General features: G+C 38.5%; 1 protein-coding gene across 3 annotated transcripts in view; it reads left to right on the top strand.

The window, feature by feature from the left end:
* Positions 1-12656, top strand: part of oxr1a (oxidation resistance 1a) — a 186320-nt gene that overhangs the window by 10599 nt on the left and 163065 nt on the right. For all 3 annotated transcript variants that reach the window (XM_041792777.1, XM_041792774.1, XM_041792775.1), the window contains one exon: positions 10672-10757. In XM_041792777.1, the coding sequence (XP_041648711.1) occupies positions 10741-10757 (17 nt within the window). In that variant the 5' untranslated portion in view covers positions 10672-10740. The remainder of the gene's footprint in view (positions 1-10671; positions 10758-12656) is intronic.

The raw sequence follows: 12656 nt of genomic DNA, 5'->3' as shown, positions 1-12656 counted from the left end.
CTGTCTGTGCATGTATTTGCTGTTTCTCCTTTTTTCTAGAGGTTCTTTGAGAGCTCATGAGTCTAATAGAGCAGAGGAAGTTGCTCAGCTTTAAAAACTCAAAAAGTTGTTGCCATAAGAAAATGAAAAAGCATCTAAGATAGAATAATGTGAGTGGAGTTGCATGGGAGCGATGATCTTTAACACAGAGACCAGGGGTGTCCGAACTTTTTCCACTGAGGGCCGCGTACAAAAATATATAAGGATGGTGGGGCTGCTTACACATGCCTCACCTTGAGGATAGTTAAGTTAGTAAAACCAATCTTATGATGGTTAAAATATGCTTAGTGATTGGGTATGCTGAAATGTACAGTTAATGGCAGACTAAAACACCATTGGTACTGCTATTAGCCTTCATAATCCATCAGGGCATTATAGATTAAAATATTGTTATTATTTTGGTTGCCAGTATGTTTCAATTTACAGTGTTGTCTTCATTTACCCGCAAAAAACTCAAATCAATAAATTACTCTTGTCAAAATGTTTGTTTACAGAATTAACATGGATGCACTGCCTTGTGCTGAAACCAAAAAAGTACAATACAGTCAAGAACAAGCTTCATCTTCAAATGTGGGACATATTTCATTTACTGTTTAGAATTTGCTGCAGGCCAATCAAAAATGGATGATTGGCCGCATTCGGCCCCCGGGCCATAGTTTGGAAACCCCTGACATAGGCGAAGTGAAGGGGTGGCTTATGGGGCTTAAGTGACCATCAACACAGAGACAAGTTTAGGAGTACCTGCAAAAGTGTTTCATCACGTTGTTGTTTCATCCACACAGTACTGGCGTTTTAGGAGTCCAAAAACACTACTTTTTGAAACCGAGTCCCAGTGGAACAAATTTATAAACGTGTCTTTCCTCAAACTATTACGTCATAGCCCTCTTAACTTGCTCTTATGAGCCTGGCTATCAACATCAGCGATGGCAGATTCCCTGATCGTGTTTGTGTCTTCTGCTCTGCTTCTAACACTGTGACAAAGAAACAGTCATGGAGAACAACGAACGGCACATGTTCTCAGATTCACTGTGGAGTGCAACCAGAAGGGCAGCCAGGAGAAAGTTTTGGGTGCGCTTGTTCCATAATCTTCTGTGTTTTTGGTGCGTTTCCATGGCAGCGTTACAGCGCCACTTACCTACCTGACATATACACTACAGCATTCTCAATCCTTTTATGGAAAACTTTTTCGAAACAAAGCAGACATATATCATTGTTGTCTCTGTGTGGGCAATGCCTAAGCCCCAAATGTTTTCTTAAAAGCCCCAAATCCTTCAGGTTGGTTTAAAGTTTGTCGCTTATGCAAATAGCAAAAGCTGCTAAACAATTGGGCCTTTCTGATCACAGCATGGACAAGTACTTCTTATAGGGGACATATTTTACCCTTTCAAGACAAGTTTATATTATTCTCAGAGGTCCCCAAAACATGTCTGTGAAGTTTGTTGCTGAAAAAAACGCTCTAGTATAGTATAGGATTTCTGCCTAAGAACATTTAAGAACGTGTGCTCTGGCCACAGTCTAACCTAAATTTGTTCTAAAATACATTTTTAACATTTTTGTGAACAGATCAATATCTTTAACCCCAACTGTTGGATTTTATGTCCTTTTTTACAAAAGTGCATGGTTTCATTTGTTAACCTCCACTTCACCAAATTTATACCAAACACTTTACCTTAAGACATAAACATTATTAGGGGGAGGAAGTCAAAATTATTGAATTTCAACATGGTCTATCATGATTTAACATAACCTGGCACGTCAGATGGATTTGTTTCACAGATCCATCTTGAAAACCTTTGATATACAGCGTTTGGGAAAGGGCAGAGCCTTTGCAAGAAAACCCCGGATGGTGATTGGATGAACGTTCTGTCTGTCACATCTCTACTGGCCAATCAGAGCAACAAAACACGTGACGTCATCGCAGCTACCACTGTGCGTGTGCACAGCTTCCAAGGAATAAACTCCATATAGAACTGCATAACGCGAACCATGGCGACTGTAGACTTTTCTTGTTTTTTGAAAAGAAAACAACTCACTGCTGTTCTTTGTTCTTCTTTTAACAAAGAAATGTTGTCACGTTCTGATAAAATTTGCGCTTTAGCAACATCCACCCTAATGTCTTTGCCATAATTTAAACTGGCCTCTTCTCACTGCTTGCATACGTCACGACTCTGCCGTGCCCGAAAGTACTGGCCCTTGACGCTGATTAGTCCTGTCACTTTATAACCAGGCCCAAACTGTTCAGATGAGAGCTTTGCAAGATGGATTCGCCAGTGAGAAACACGGAATCTATTTGCTTTGCAAGGTTAGATTTTACAGTGATTATGTCCCTTTCAGTGCATTTAGAATGGAGAAAAATGATGGAAGCAATAAAGGTTTTTAAGGTTGAAAAGCAGTATTTCTGCCAAAATGATGCATGGATTTGTTGGCATTTTAAAATTAAATTTTTGCGTGAAAATAGTGTGTGCAACTGTATGATGTGCAAAAAAGTCCCAGGGAAGCACCCTCCTTCCTGGACTTTCCCATGTTTGTGCTTAGCCCTGGATATTTAATGTGTCCGGCTCTGCCCCTGATCTCTGACAATAAAGAGGCTTTAAACTGCAACCAAAATGACATTTCCCCTGATTTTGACTGAGCAGTTTGACTCAGTTAATATATTTTTATATCACTAGAGCCTGTTGGCTGCTCACTCTCCTGCAGTTCTTTAGTGTAGTCTGAAATCTTTGCTTGAACTGTGAACTGTGCTGCTAAGTGAGTCGGTTATCTGTTCTTTGTTGATCTCTGTTTAAACTCTGAGGCTACATGGATGAGGGACAGGTCAATATTAATCATGGTAGACTAAAGCCACAGTTCCTCTCACTCGGACTCTTTCGGGATTTCAGATTTTTTTACTCTAAATTAAACACTGATGACTGCCATAAATAGTTAACAGTTTAAATGAAAAACTATCACAACATTCTCACCTGATTTAACCTTTATTTTAAAATGTAAATCCTCCTCCAGCCCACCCACTTTTGTAAAGATGCCATAAGCATGCTTGTTTCCCCCCCTCTTTGTTATAAAACAATGTATGTAAATCCGTATTTATTTCGTCTGGCTAGCTCATTTTACTCCGGCCATCTAATGATGATAATCTCCACAGAGATGTCCAGAGAAAACATTTCCCAGTCCGCTTGAAAAAAAAAAAGAACAGTAGTGGAGATTCAGCTGAAGCAGTAGTATCTTCCATGTTAACAGGGTTCGTTTGGTCTGGGTCAGTAATAGCTTTACCTATGTACAGTAAACAGTGCCATGGGACTGGTTTGAGGATTAAAAGGGATTTTCCTTTGCTAAGCCACAGAAACCCAGCCCAGTGACCCCCTCATGTCTCCTCCTCCCTTAAGCAGAGCAACAGGCAGATTTATTTTTTTCTGTCTCTGTTTGGCCCATGACACATTGGAAACTCGCCATGTGGCACAAATTACTGATTATATGGCAAAGTAAAGCACTGCGAAGGCAGTCATCAGAATTTGATGTTTCATGAAGATATTAAATCAGTTTTCCTCCAACTGCTAGGAGAGTGATGAATCTGCACTCATTTAATGTGTTTTACCTCTTTTCACTCTCACTCCAGCGGATATTTTCTGATAATCTGTAATGTTATTTTAATTAGAAATGTAGAAAATAAATGGTTTATTCTGATGCCTCAGTTTCTGTTCTGCCAACTTGGCTGTATTCTATCTGGATTCAGAAGTTAGCTTACTCAGATTATTTTAATGGTTTTATAAAGAAATTGTTATGGCAACAAAGTCACCAGACCAATGTGCATGAAGAAAAAACACTTTTTAAATTCATTTCTGTGATTCATCTCCATCACGGCTGGACTGAGTAATACCAGGCCTCAGCATGTCTGCCAACTATACAGAGCAGAGTGACGTAATGTCATGACAAGATGGCCAGTGTGACCATCAAAATTACAGATGTCTTTCCTAAATTGGTCATGTTTCATGTCATTGGACTTAATCTGTTTTTAAGGTGTTGTATAGTAGGGGAGGGGCATGATTTTCAGATATCCAAATAGTCATTTATTTATAAAAGTCCTATGCACTCTTCAAAACGTAGCTATATGTTCCCATTATGTTAACTGCAGCCTGATTGCAATATGGTACTACTGCCAGGGGGTGGCAGTAATGATAACTGTTTGTTGGCTGCCAGTAAATAAGAAAAACACGGAGGACATAATGTAAGACTGTAGAGCTAAGAAACTAACTTTGCTTCTCTAAACTTTGGACATATTCTCTTTACTGAAAGATTTTACCTAGATATAACCTGGCATGCCAAATAGGCTGTTTCAAATTTCTGTTTCATGGGATATATTTCACACCCACCATAGTCTGAGTTTGGGAAAGACAGAACCTTTCAAAACAATCTGGGTGGTTAATCGGACAAACTAGGATCAGCTGGCTGTCAGCTGATCACAGCTGGGCGTATGACTACTGTGTCGTGCAGGAACTAATGCTAGGCTTCATGAACTTGACAGACAGCTGTTATCATTGTTAATATCAGTGAAACCACTCTGTAAACCAGACTCATGCTGAAACCAGTTGGGAGGAGAGCAAACTACGTCTTAGCTAATCAGTCACCATTGTTCAATAGCCTGTTAGTTAAAACTCATCTATGGCTACCACCTCATTCTCCTCAAACGGCAATGATTGGTTCATTTCATTCCCAGAGTGGGCAGAAACATTTCAAAGAAATGCTTTGCAAGACGGATCTGCCTGATGACAGACGTGGGATCTGGCCAATGCATTGGCTTAGCAAGGATGAATCTTGGTTCTGGAAAAACTAGTGAAGTTCTCCTTCTCTCTGTGCATCATGATCTGTTATCATTTAGTGTTTAAAAACTTACATAGTAGACTTTTAGACTCATAACTTTGTCTTAAATTACTGTGCATTCTAGAACATTACATTCTTTATGTTTTCTAGCATATGAAACAACGATGTTAACTACAGGCAGTTACTGAGGCTGAAGGCTACTTTGTTCCAAACAAGTAGCAAATTTAGGAGGTATAATCTGACTGCCAGATGCATGCAGCAAAGAGCCCATGCCACATAAATTTCTAGGACGAAGGCCAGCAAACAAATCTAATTTATCCTCATCACTTTAGTTAAGTGAACAATGCATTTGGTTTCACTTTGGGACAACTTAAAAGCTAATGTAATCAAAGCAGAGAGATGGGGTTATTTTTGACTGACACTCTGTGGACATTTGTCTCTGTCAGCACACTATCATACAGTGAAGTGACTCAGCACAGAGCATCCCCTGATCCCACTGTGTTGCCTTAACTCAAACTGACAGTGTTCTAGCTCCTGCACCTTGCCATTAGCTACACTTCCAGAAAGTCAGAAAGCCTTTTTTACCCACTAATGTCATCATCATGTGTAGCCTCAGTGCACATAGTAACCTCAGGAGCACTCTGAGACAGAACTAGATCAACCAAGAAAAGGTAGACTTATCTCAAGCGAACAGGGAACTCTGGAGGAGAGGTTCAAGTATTTTTCATAATAAAATATACTTACCAGGGCCGGTGTAGGTCTCTGAGAGATTATATTTTCAAAGCAAGTGAGGGATGTTGATGCCCTGATTGGAAGAGGAGGACAAACCTTTAGATGACTGTTGACTGTTGTTTATGTACATGTAGTATAAAAGGACTTTTTGGCAACATAAATTCAAGAGTACAGAGAGTAATACTGGACAAAAACTCTGGCATGCCAAGCAAGTTAAAAAAGTTTTGGACTTTCTTATTAGTTTTAATTTTCATTTCGTTCTCACCTTTTGTTTCAATTTTCTGTTTAGTTTTAATTTTGCAAAAATGCATCATTTTACTTTAGTTTTTATTAGTTTTAGCATTAGTTTTAGTTTTGGTGGCAATGTGGGATATCTGTCAGGGGCGGAACCCAAAACGTGTCTTCCCTTTTATTTTAATTATTTAATTTTAATGTTTGTATTCAACTCAAAACCTAAAATGACCATTGTGTGAAGTTGTCTTTGATAAAATCAGGAGATTTTACACTCTCCAGGCTTGGGTGTTTATGTCTGTCAGTGTGCTGCTGACTAACACTAAGGAGATTTTATCCCCAGTTCTATTTCATTTTAGTTAAATTTGTTAGCACATATTCCAGTCTTCTTAACTGCACTCTATTCATCCCGTGAAATGAATGAAATTACATTTAAGTTTGCATTTGAAATTAGGCTATTTGTGTGTCATTTTGGATTTTTCATCATTGAGTTTCTGAAGAACTAAGCATTGATTAAAAATAGTATAGAATTGGTATCATTAGGTTTAGATGACTTTTGACCTGTCCACTGAACTGTCTGTGGGATTTTAAAGTGAAATGAGACATTCAGGAGCAGTGGTGGACTTGTTTCGCATCACTGGGGCTGCAGTGGCTTAACTAAGGAGTGCTGAAAGAGACAAATCATGCAATTAACCACAGTTTTAAAAAATTGTGCTTGATTGGGATTTTTAGTTAACTGCAATTAATGCGATCAATCTTTATACCCCCAATAAAAATTCAGATAAATTAAGGCAAACAGTGAAGAGCATAAAGCAGGTAGATTTGCCCAGTAGCTCAATAGTACAATGCCATTTCACTTTTTTGATTAATACTTCAGAACCTCTAAGTGGACACAATGGCTCAGCCTGACTTTCACAGACTTTTTACCAGAGGGCTGATAAGAAAAGACTGCGTAAAGGCGGGGTGAAAAAATGCCTGTATGTTCCTAAAGCAATGTTGAGAATCTCTCTGTTCAGTTGTGTGTGTGTGAAAGGGATTTTAGCCAACTTACATCTCTATTTGCTATCAGTAATATGAGTCCAGGTTTTCAGCAGGTGGAGTGTATTTGACACACACCTGCAGTACCGCTCATGCCAGCACAGTGTGAAAGCTGCCCTGAAGGTATTCCCACTAAAATAAAAAAAACAAGGCAGTCACGTGCTGTTCAAACTACCAGTGTGAAACAGATATTAGAATATAATAGACTAAAGCTGCTAAATCTTATCCTTGATTTGCCATAAACCACTTAGAATTTTAAATATTTGTTTTAATGTTTGGTATTTATTTTTAACTTTCATATCTAAAGCTGCTTGGTTACTCGTGATCAAAAATGTGTTTTGTTATCCATAGGTCTAAATTAGATAAGATAAATAGGGTCAAAAAGAGTGCTGTTATAATTCAACCAGTATTGTTCATTTCCCTTGCAGAGAGTCTGGCATTAAATATGTGATTTTTAATGTAAATTTGAAGCACTCTGATCCAGGGCAAGCCAAATAGTTGGAGGGTTACGCAGGTAAGATGACCCTGGGCAGATAACAAAAATGCAAATCAAATAGCACAACAAAAATATGAGAGGCATTTGTGACAAAGAGCGTATACCTTCCTAGCCATACTCTTCCATCATGACTTTGTGTGTCCTGCCAGCCCAGTGTGAACCCTTTTTTGGAGAGGAAGCATCCTCCAATCAGACTCTGTGTGTGCTGGCAGTCCTAGCTTAGGAAATGAATGGGGAAGAAAGGTGAGATGTAGAAAAGATGAGTTGCAGCCAGTGGTAAAAACCAGGGGAAAGGAGTGGAAAACAGGAAAGATGAGTCATATCATTGCAGCAAAAAAGGATCCGCTTGAAATGCCACTGCAGCTAGAGGAATTAACTGATGATTTTAAATTCTGATTTTCCTGCTCTACATCAGATTTGATTTTCAACCAGATACAGTGTTACATCTGGCATTAGTCTCAGATTTAGTCTCTGATCTTGTGCAGAGCTCAACCTTTTTTACACTCATGTGAACTCTGTGTTCACATTGCATTCAAACCTGTATTATCAAGACAGTCAACACACCCAACATTTAAAATTCATTTTTACTCAGTGGTGTTTCAGTTGTAGAGTACAGCTATTTGAGATCTGCAGCATTGAAATGGCACCTGCTCCTTGAAGCTGTTTTTTCTGTTTAGTTGGAGGAAATGGTAATAGTATGGTTTTAAGTCTTATATGATTGATTGATTGTACTTAATTTATGTGTCATGCACAAAAAAGTGCCCAACCCTCCAGAAATACAACTGCAGTGTTTTACAAAAAGATATTTTCATTACAATTACAAAGTTGCGTGATCTTTTCCCAACTCAGTAGTAAACAATACACTCCGCCTTGTTTCCCAGACTTTGCAGATAAAATCTGCTATAGCAAAGGTTCCTTTTCTGAAACAGAACTGAAGTTTTTCATATGCATCAAACCAGAAAAAGTCAGCATTAATCAAAGACATTTTCCTAAAAAGTCCCTTAAGTTATCATAAATTGGACAGTAAAAAAAAAAAAGAATCTCGTTCTCATTTTCCCCAAAGTTACACAACAAACACACTGTCCTCCTCTAGCATGGCATTAAACCTGTCAGTCTGTATGGCTAAGGGTAAAAGCCCTGAGTGCAACTGTGCACATAATGATCTTTATCTTCTGGTGAGATTATACTTCATACAAGACTCTACATCATCACTACTCTAAATCAGACAGTACATACTGTACGTAGTTTTGGTTTACACCAATATATTTGCTAAACGATTTGAGAAAATAATCTAATTGCAGTTCCTTTTCACCAGTATTGCGATTGTGATTTCATGCGATTATTAAGTTACTTATCTTGTGCATTTTTTCAACAAATTCAAGCGATATATCATTCTATATTACAACCTTCATTTAGTCAGGAACACTCAACACACATTAAACCATTTAATTGCAAAATTAATCTACTACAGTTTTACTTTGCTCTAAAGATGCTCCCTGGGGTAGTCATGCAACATGCTAGACTAACCCAAGAGGGCATAGCTGGAAACCTCCATATGGATAGATGCATTTATGATAATGTCCACTGAAAACAGTAAAATTATTCAGAAGCAATTAATCCATAGTAGTGTGAGGCTGAATAGGAGGGAGCTACAAGCTTTAAGCTATAAAGGAGGAGGCTAGGGTGGAGGAGGTGAAGCTTAACCAGCAGCAGGGTAATGCATCAGCAGTTATGCAAGCAGGGATTAGTGAGCAGTATGTCATCTTTAAATGGACCACTGTGTTGAGAGAAAGAGCTGTGATTGGCTGTGGGAGCTGGGAGGCAATAATCAGTGTCAGCTGGCTATCAGCCAATTGCAGCTAGGGGTATGAATTAAGGCCAGCTCAGACTATACAAATTCAGCCAGATTTAAGCCCGACTGCAACATCGCAGCTCGTCGTCAAAACTCGGGCCCGATTTTGAGAGTTGGGAACGACAAACCGTCTTGTAATGTGACATAATTGACGACGCATTCAAGACTCCTTACGATTCCTCACGACCACAATTCAACAAGACTAGCATGTCAGAATTTTTCATACATCGTCATCTAGTTTGACACCCTGACCTGTCAATGACGTGAATCCTGATGTCTAACAACAGGTCGTGAACGACCAAAAAAAACGTGTAGTCTGAGCCGACCTTTACATGACCTAATGCTAAGCTTCATCATTATGAGACAGCCTGAACTAGGGCAGAATGATTAAAAAATGTATCCAATTGCAATTATTTTTGCTCATATTGCAAATTTGATATCAATTGCTTTACTGAACGGGGATTATCATTTATATTTCACTTGTTTTAATTAAGAAAACTGTACATAAAACATGAAAAGGACAATTATGTAAACCATTTTTAAAAAAGGACACTTCAGTGCTTGCAAAATGTGCATAAAATCTCTGCTGCTGCAAAAAATAAAGTTATTAAACTGGTATTTTGACATATTTCAAGTTGAATCAATATTGCAACATCAGTGATTAGTAAATTGCAGCATGCCATTTTGCAATTTAATCTCATTTGTGATTAATTGCCCAGCCCTAGTGTATAAAAACACATGTACATATAGGTTTGCTTGCGAGGACTGGGCCAAAATACCCTTGGACAGGTGCAGAAGGTTCATTGAAAGTTACAGAGGTCACTTGATTTCAGTTACTGCCTTAAAAGGTTAAACAACATTAGTACATTTTCTGTCATTTTTAAATGTATTATTACTTTTGTTTGTTTCAAGTTACCAGTATGTCAGTGACCATTATGGGCTTTCTTTTCTTTAATGGAAGGTCACTGAAATTTTTATCCATGTGTTTATATGTGAGTAAGTGACTAAGTAAAGCCAGGTTTTTTTTTTTTGTTCACTCTCTTCTTCCGTCCCCTCGCTAACTCCTTCCCTGGAGCTGCCCACTCATCTCATTACAGTCAAGGAAGGGTGATAGGTGGAGTCTGCAAAGACCTTGGCATTAATTATTGAACCCTATCTTCTTTTACCCCCAGTCTCTCTCCGCCACAATTTCTGCCAACGAAAAGCCGAGGCTAACTCTCAGTCATAATACAGCATGGTTGGTTCAGCACAATCAAATTAAAACTCATCATGAGTAATGCTTTGTTTCTTGTTCCTGCTATGCACAGTCAACTTGAATTGCTAATTTGCGATGAGCTAAGAAAGGGATGTTGATGTCAATGTGAATAAGACCTCTAAATATAGGATGACTTGTCTCTGATGCTGATAATCTTACTGTTGTCTCCCTCTGTCCCCTGCCCCTTTTGTATGCATGTGTGTGTGCTGCTTACAGGTCTGAAAAGTCGACATCAAAGCTAAAGCTCCCCAAGCCTGCAAGGAGAAGAAAGAAGACACTGTCAGGATGTTTAGCACCAAAAGGTCGGCCCAATGTCACTTCTGATCTATTTTTTATCCAAATAATAAACAGCCAAACATCTCAGGGCAGTTTAAAATGTCTTATGATGTTAATGGCTGACATTTCTGATCAGCCATGTTCAACAGATGTGAAACAAATTGATGTGAGGAAAGGTGACTGTTGACTTCAGGTCACTTCACAAATAATATTCATTCTTTGTTTTCTGGAAAGTCTTGGAATTAGAAACTGTGGATGCAGGGTTATCACACATTTAACCTTTGAATTGGTATTTGCAACGGTAGAAATTTTAAACCCCACTAATTGAAAACCAAAGCTTAGATTGTTTACACAAGCTTTCAGGAAATTGAGGAAATTTCAGTTTACAGCCCCCCTTTGCTTATGTGCCAGTCTGGATTAATGAACTAATAGCTTGGTTTTCTGAATGTGGATTAAAGCAGAATAGTTTTGTTATTGTGCTCACTGCTTGGAATGGCTTTGTTTTCAGTAACACTGTGTGCATTCTGGCAAAAGCCCATAGATTATACTGCTTAAAGGCAAATTAGTTTTTCAGTATTGATTTATTTCAAGAGTTCTTATTGGACTATACAGGCTGATAGCAGGCTCATCACCTTAACACCTGGTCTAAGCCTTCGGCTACACAACCTTTGGTGGCCTAATATTTTGCTGTTGGAAAAAATATTAACATTATTTTTTAATGAATAAATATTCTTATGGACTTATATCTAGTGGTTTTCCACAGGAATACAGCAATAAAAACAGGTTGAGTGGATTCTTGCCTATCAAGATGCTTCTGGGTTTAATGATGGCAGAGTCCTTAATTAGAGCACTATAGTCCAGTTTTCTAACAACATCGATTCCCAGTGACATCCCTGTTAAATAACTGTCTCGATTCCTGTACTGGATCATCCTTTTCTGACCCGTGTGGTCTAGTGCAGAGGTTCTCAAATGGTGTAGTGAGGCACACTAGTGTGCCTTGCGGAAAGTTTAGGTGTGCCTTAGGAATTTGTACAACTATGCATGATTACTTTGACCGTACAGATACTTTTACATGTGTTTGCACAGGTATACTTTGATCCTATCACTGATTAAGATAACTATTGTCATGATCATATTGTTTAAAAATTGTATTATCAAAAAAATGAGTGCTTAAAAAGCTTTTCTGTGGCATTTTTTGGTATTGTCTAACTTGACATATTTTGGATAATTTTGTATAAAAATGCTTAAAAGGTGCGAGAAGCTTTGGCTTTTCTACAACAGATTGCCTTACAGTGCATTCAGAGCTGTTTGATCTGCTTTAAACAAACTCTGGTTTGTCTTCCTGGATAGTCTGGCTGGTTTGGAGTGGTATAAAAGTTAATCTGAACTCTGGTGAGAACTAAAGAAGTGGACTCTGGTCCATTTAATAATGTGGCTCTCGGTTTGCTTCCAAACGAACCCTGGTGTGGTTCTTTTGAGGTGTGAAAGCAAAGCAGACCAACTTGAGAACCAAAAGCATAAGGTGGCACAAAGTGTAATCATTTACAGATTTATTTTTGTGATTTAATACACTCAAATATGTGTCAGTACCTCGCTCAGGCGTCCGTGTAGCCATAGCAACACGTCGTAGTCTCTCGCTCACATGTTGTTCTGTACCGATTAATTCGTCTCATTTTAAGAACGACATGCTGGACAGCTTGCTGCTTCGCTGTCTGCTCATAACTCCCCAAAACAAAAGCAGAAATCACAAGCCAGCATGAATTTTTTTTTTCATTGTTTATGTGAAAAAACAGACCGGCGGAAGGAGATGGATTCCCAGTTTTTGTCTTCTATGTCTCCTTTTCTTCTTCACTGCTCTTTGTTTGAGATGACAGTGCCATAAATGAATGGTTTGGGTCATTTGACCAAGGTTGATGTGAATGGTA

Source organism: Cheilinus undulatus, linkage group 8 (genome assembly GCF_018320785.1).
Source record: "Cheilinus undulatus linkage group 8, ASM1832078v1, whole genome shotgun sequence".
Lineage (NCBI taxonomy): Eukaryota > Metazoa > Chordata > Actinopteri > Labriformes > Labridae > Cheilinus > Cheilinus undulatus.
Note: the sequence above shows the minus strand (reverse complement) of the source record. Positions and strands in the feature narration are given on the sequence as shown.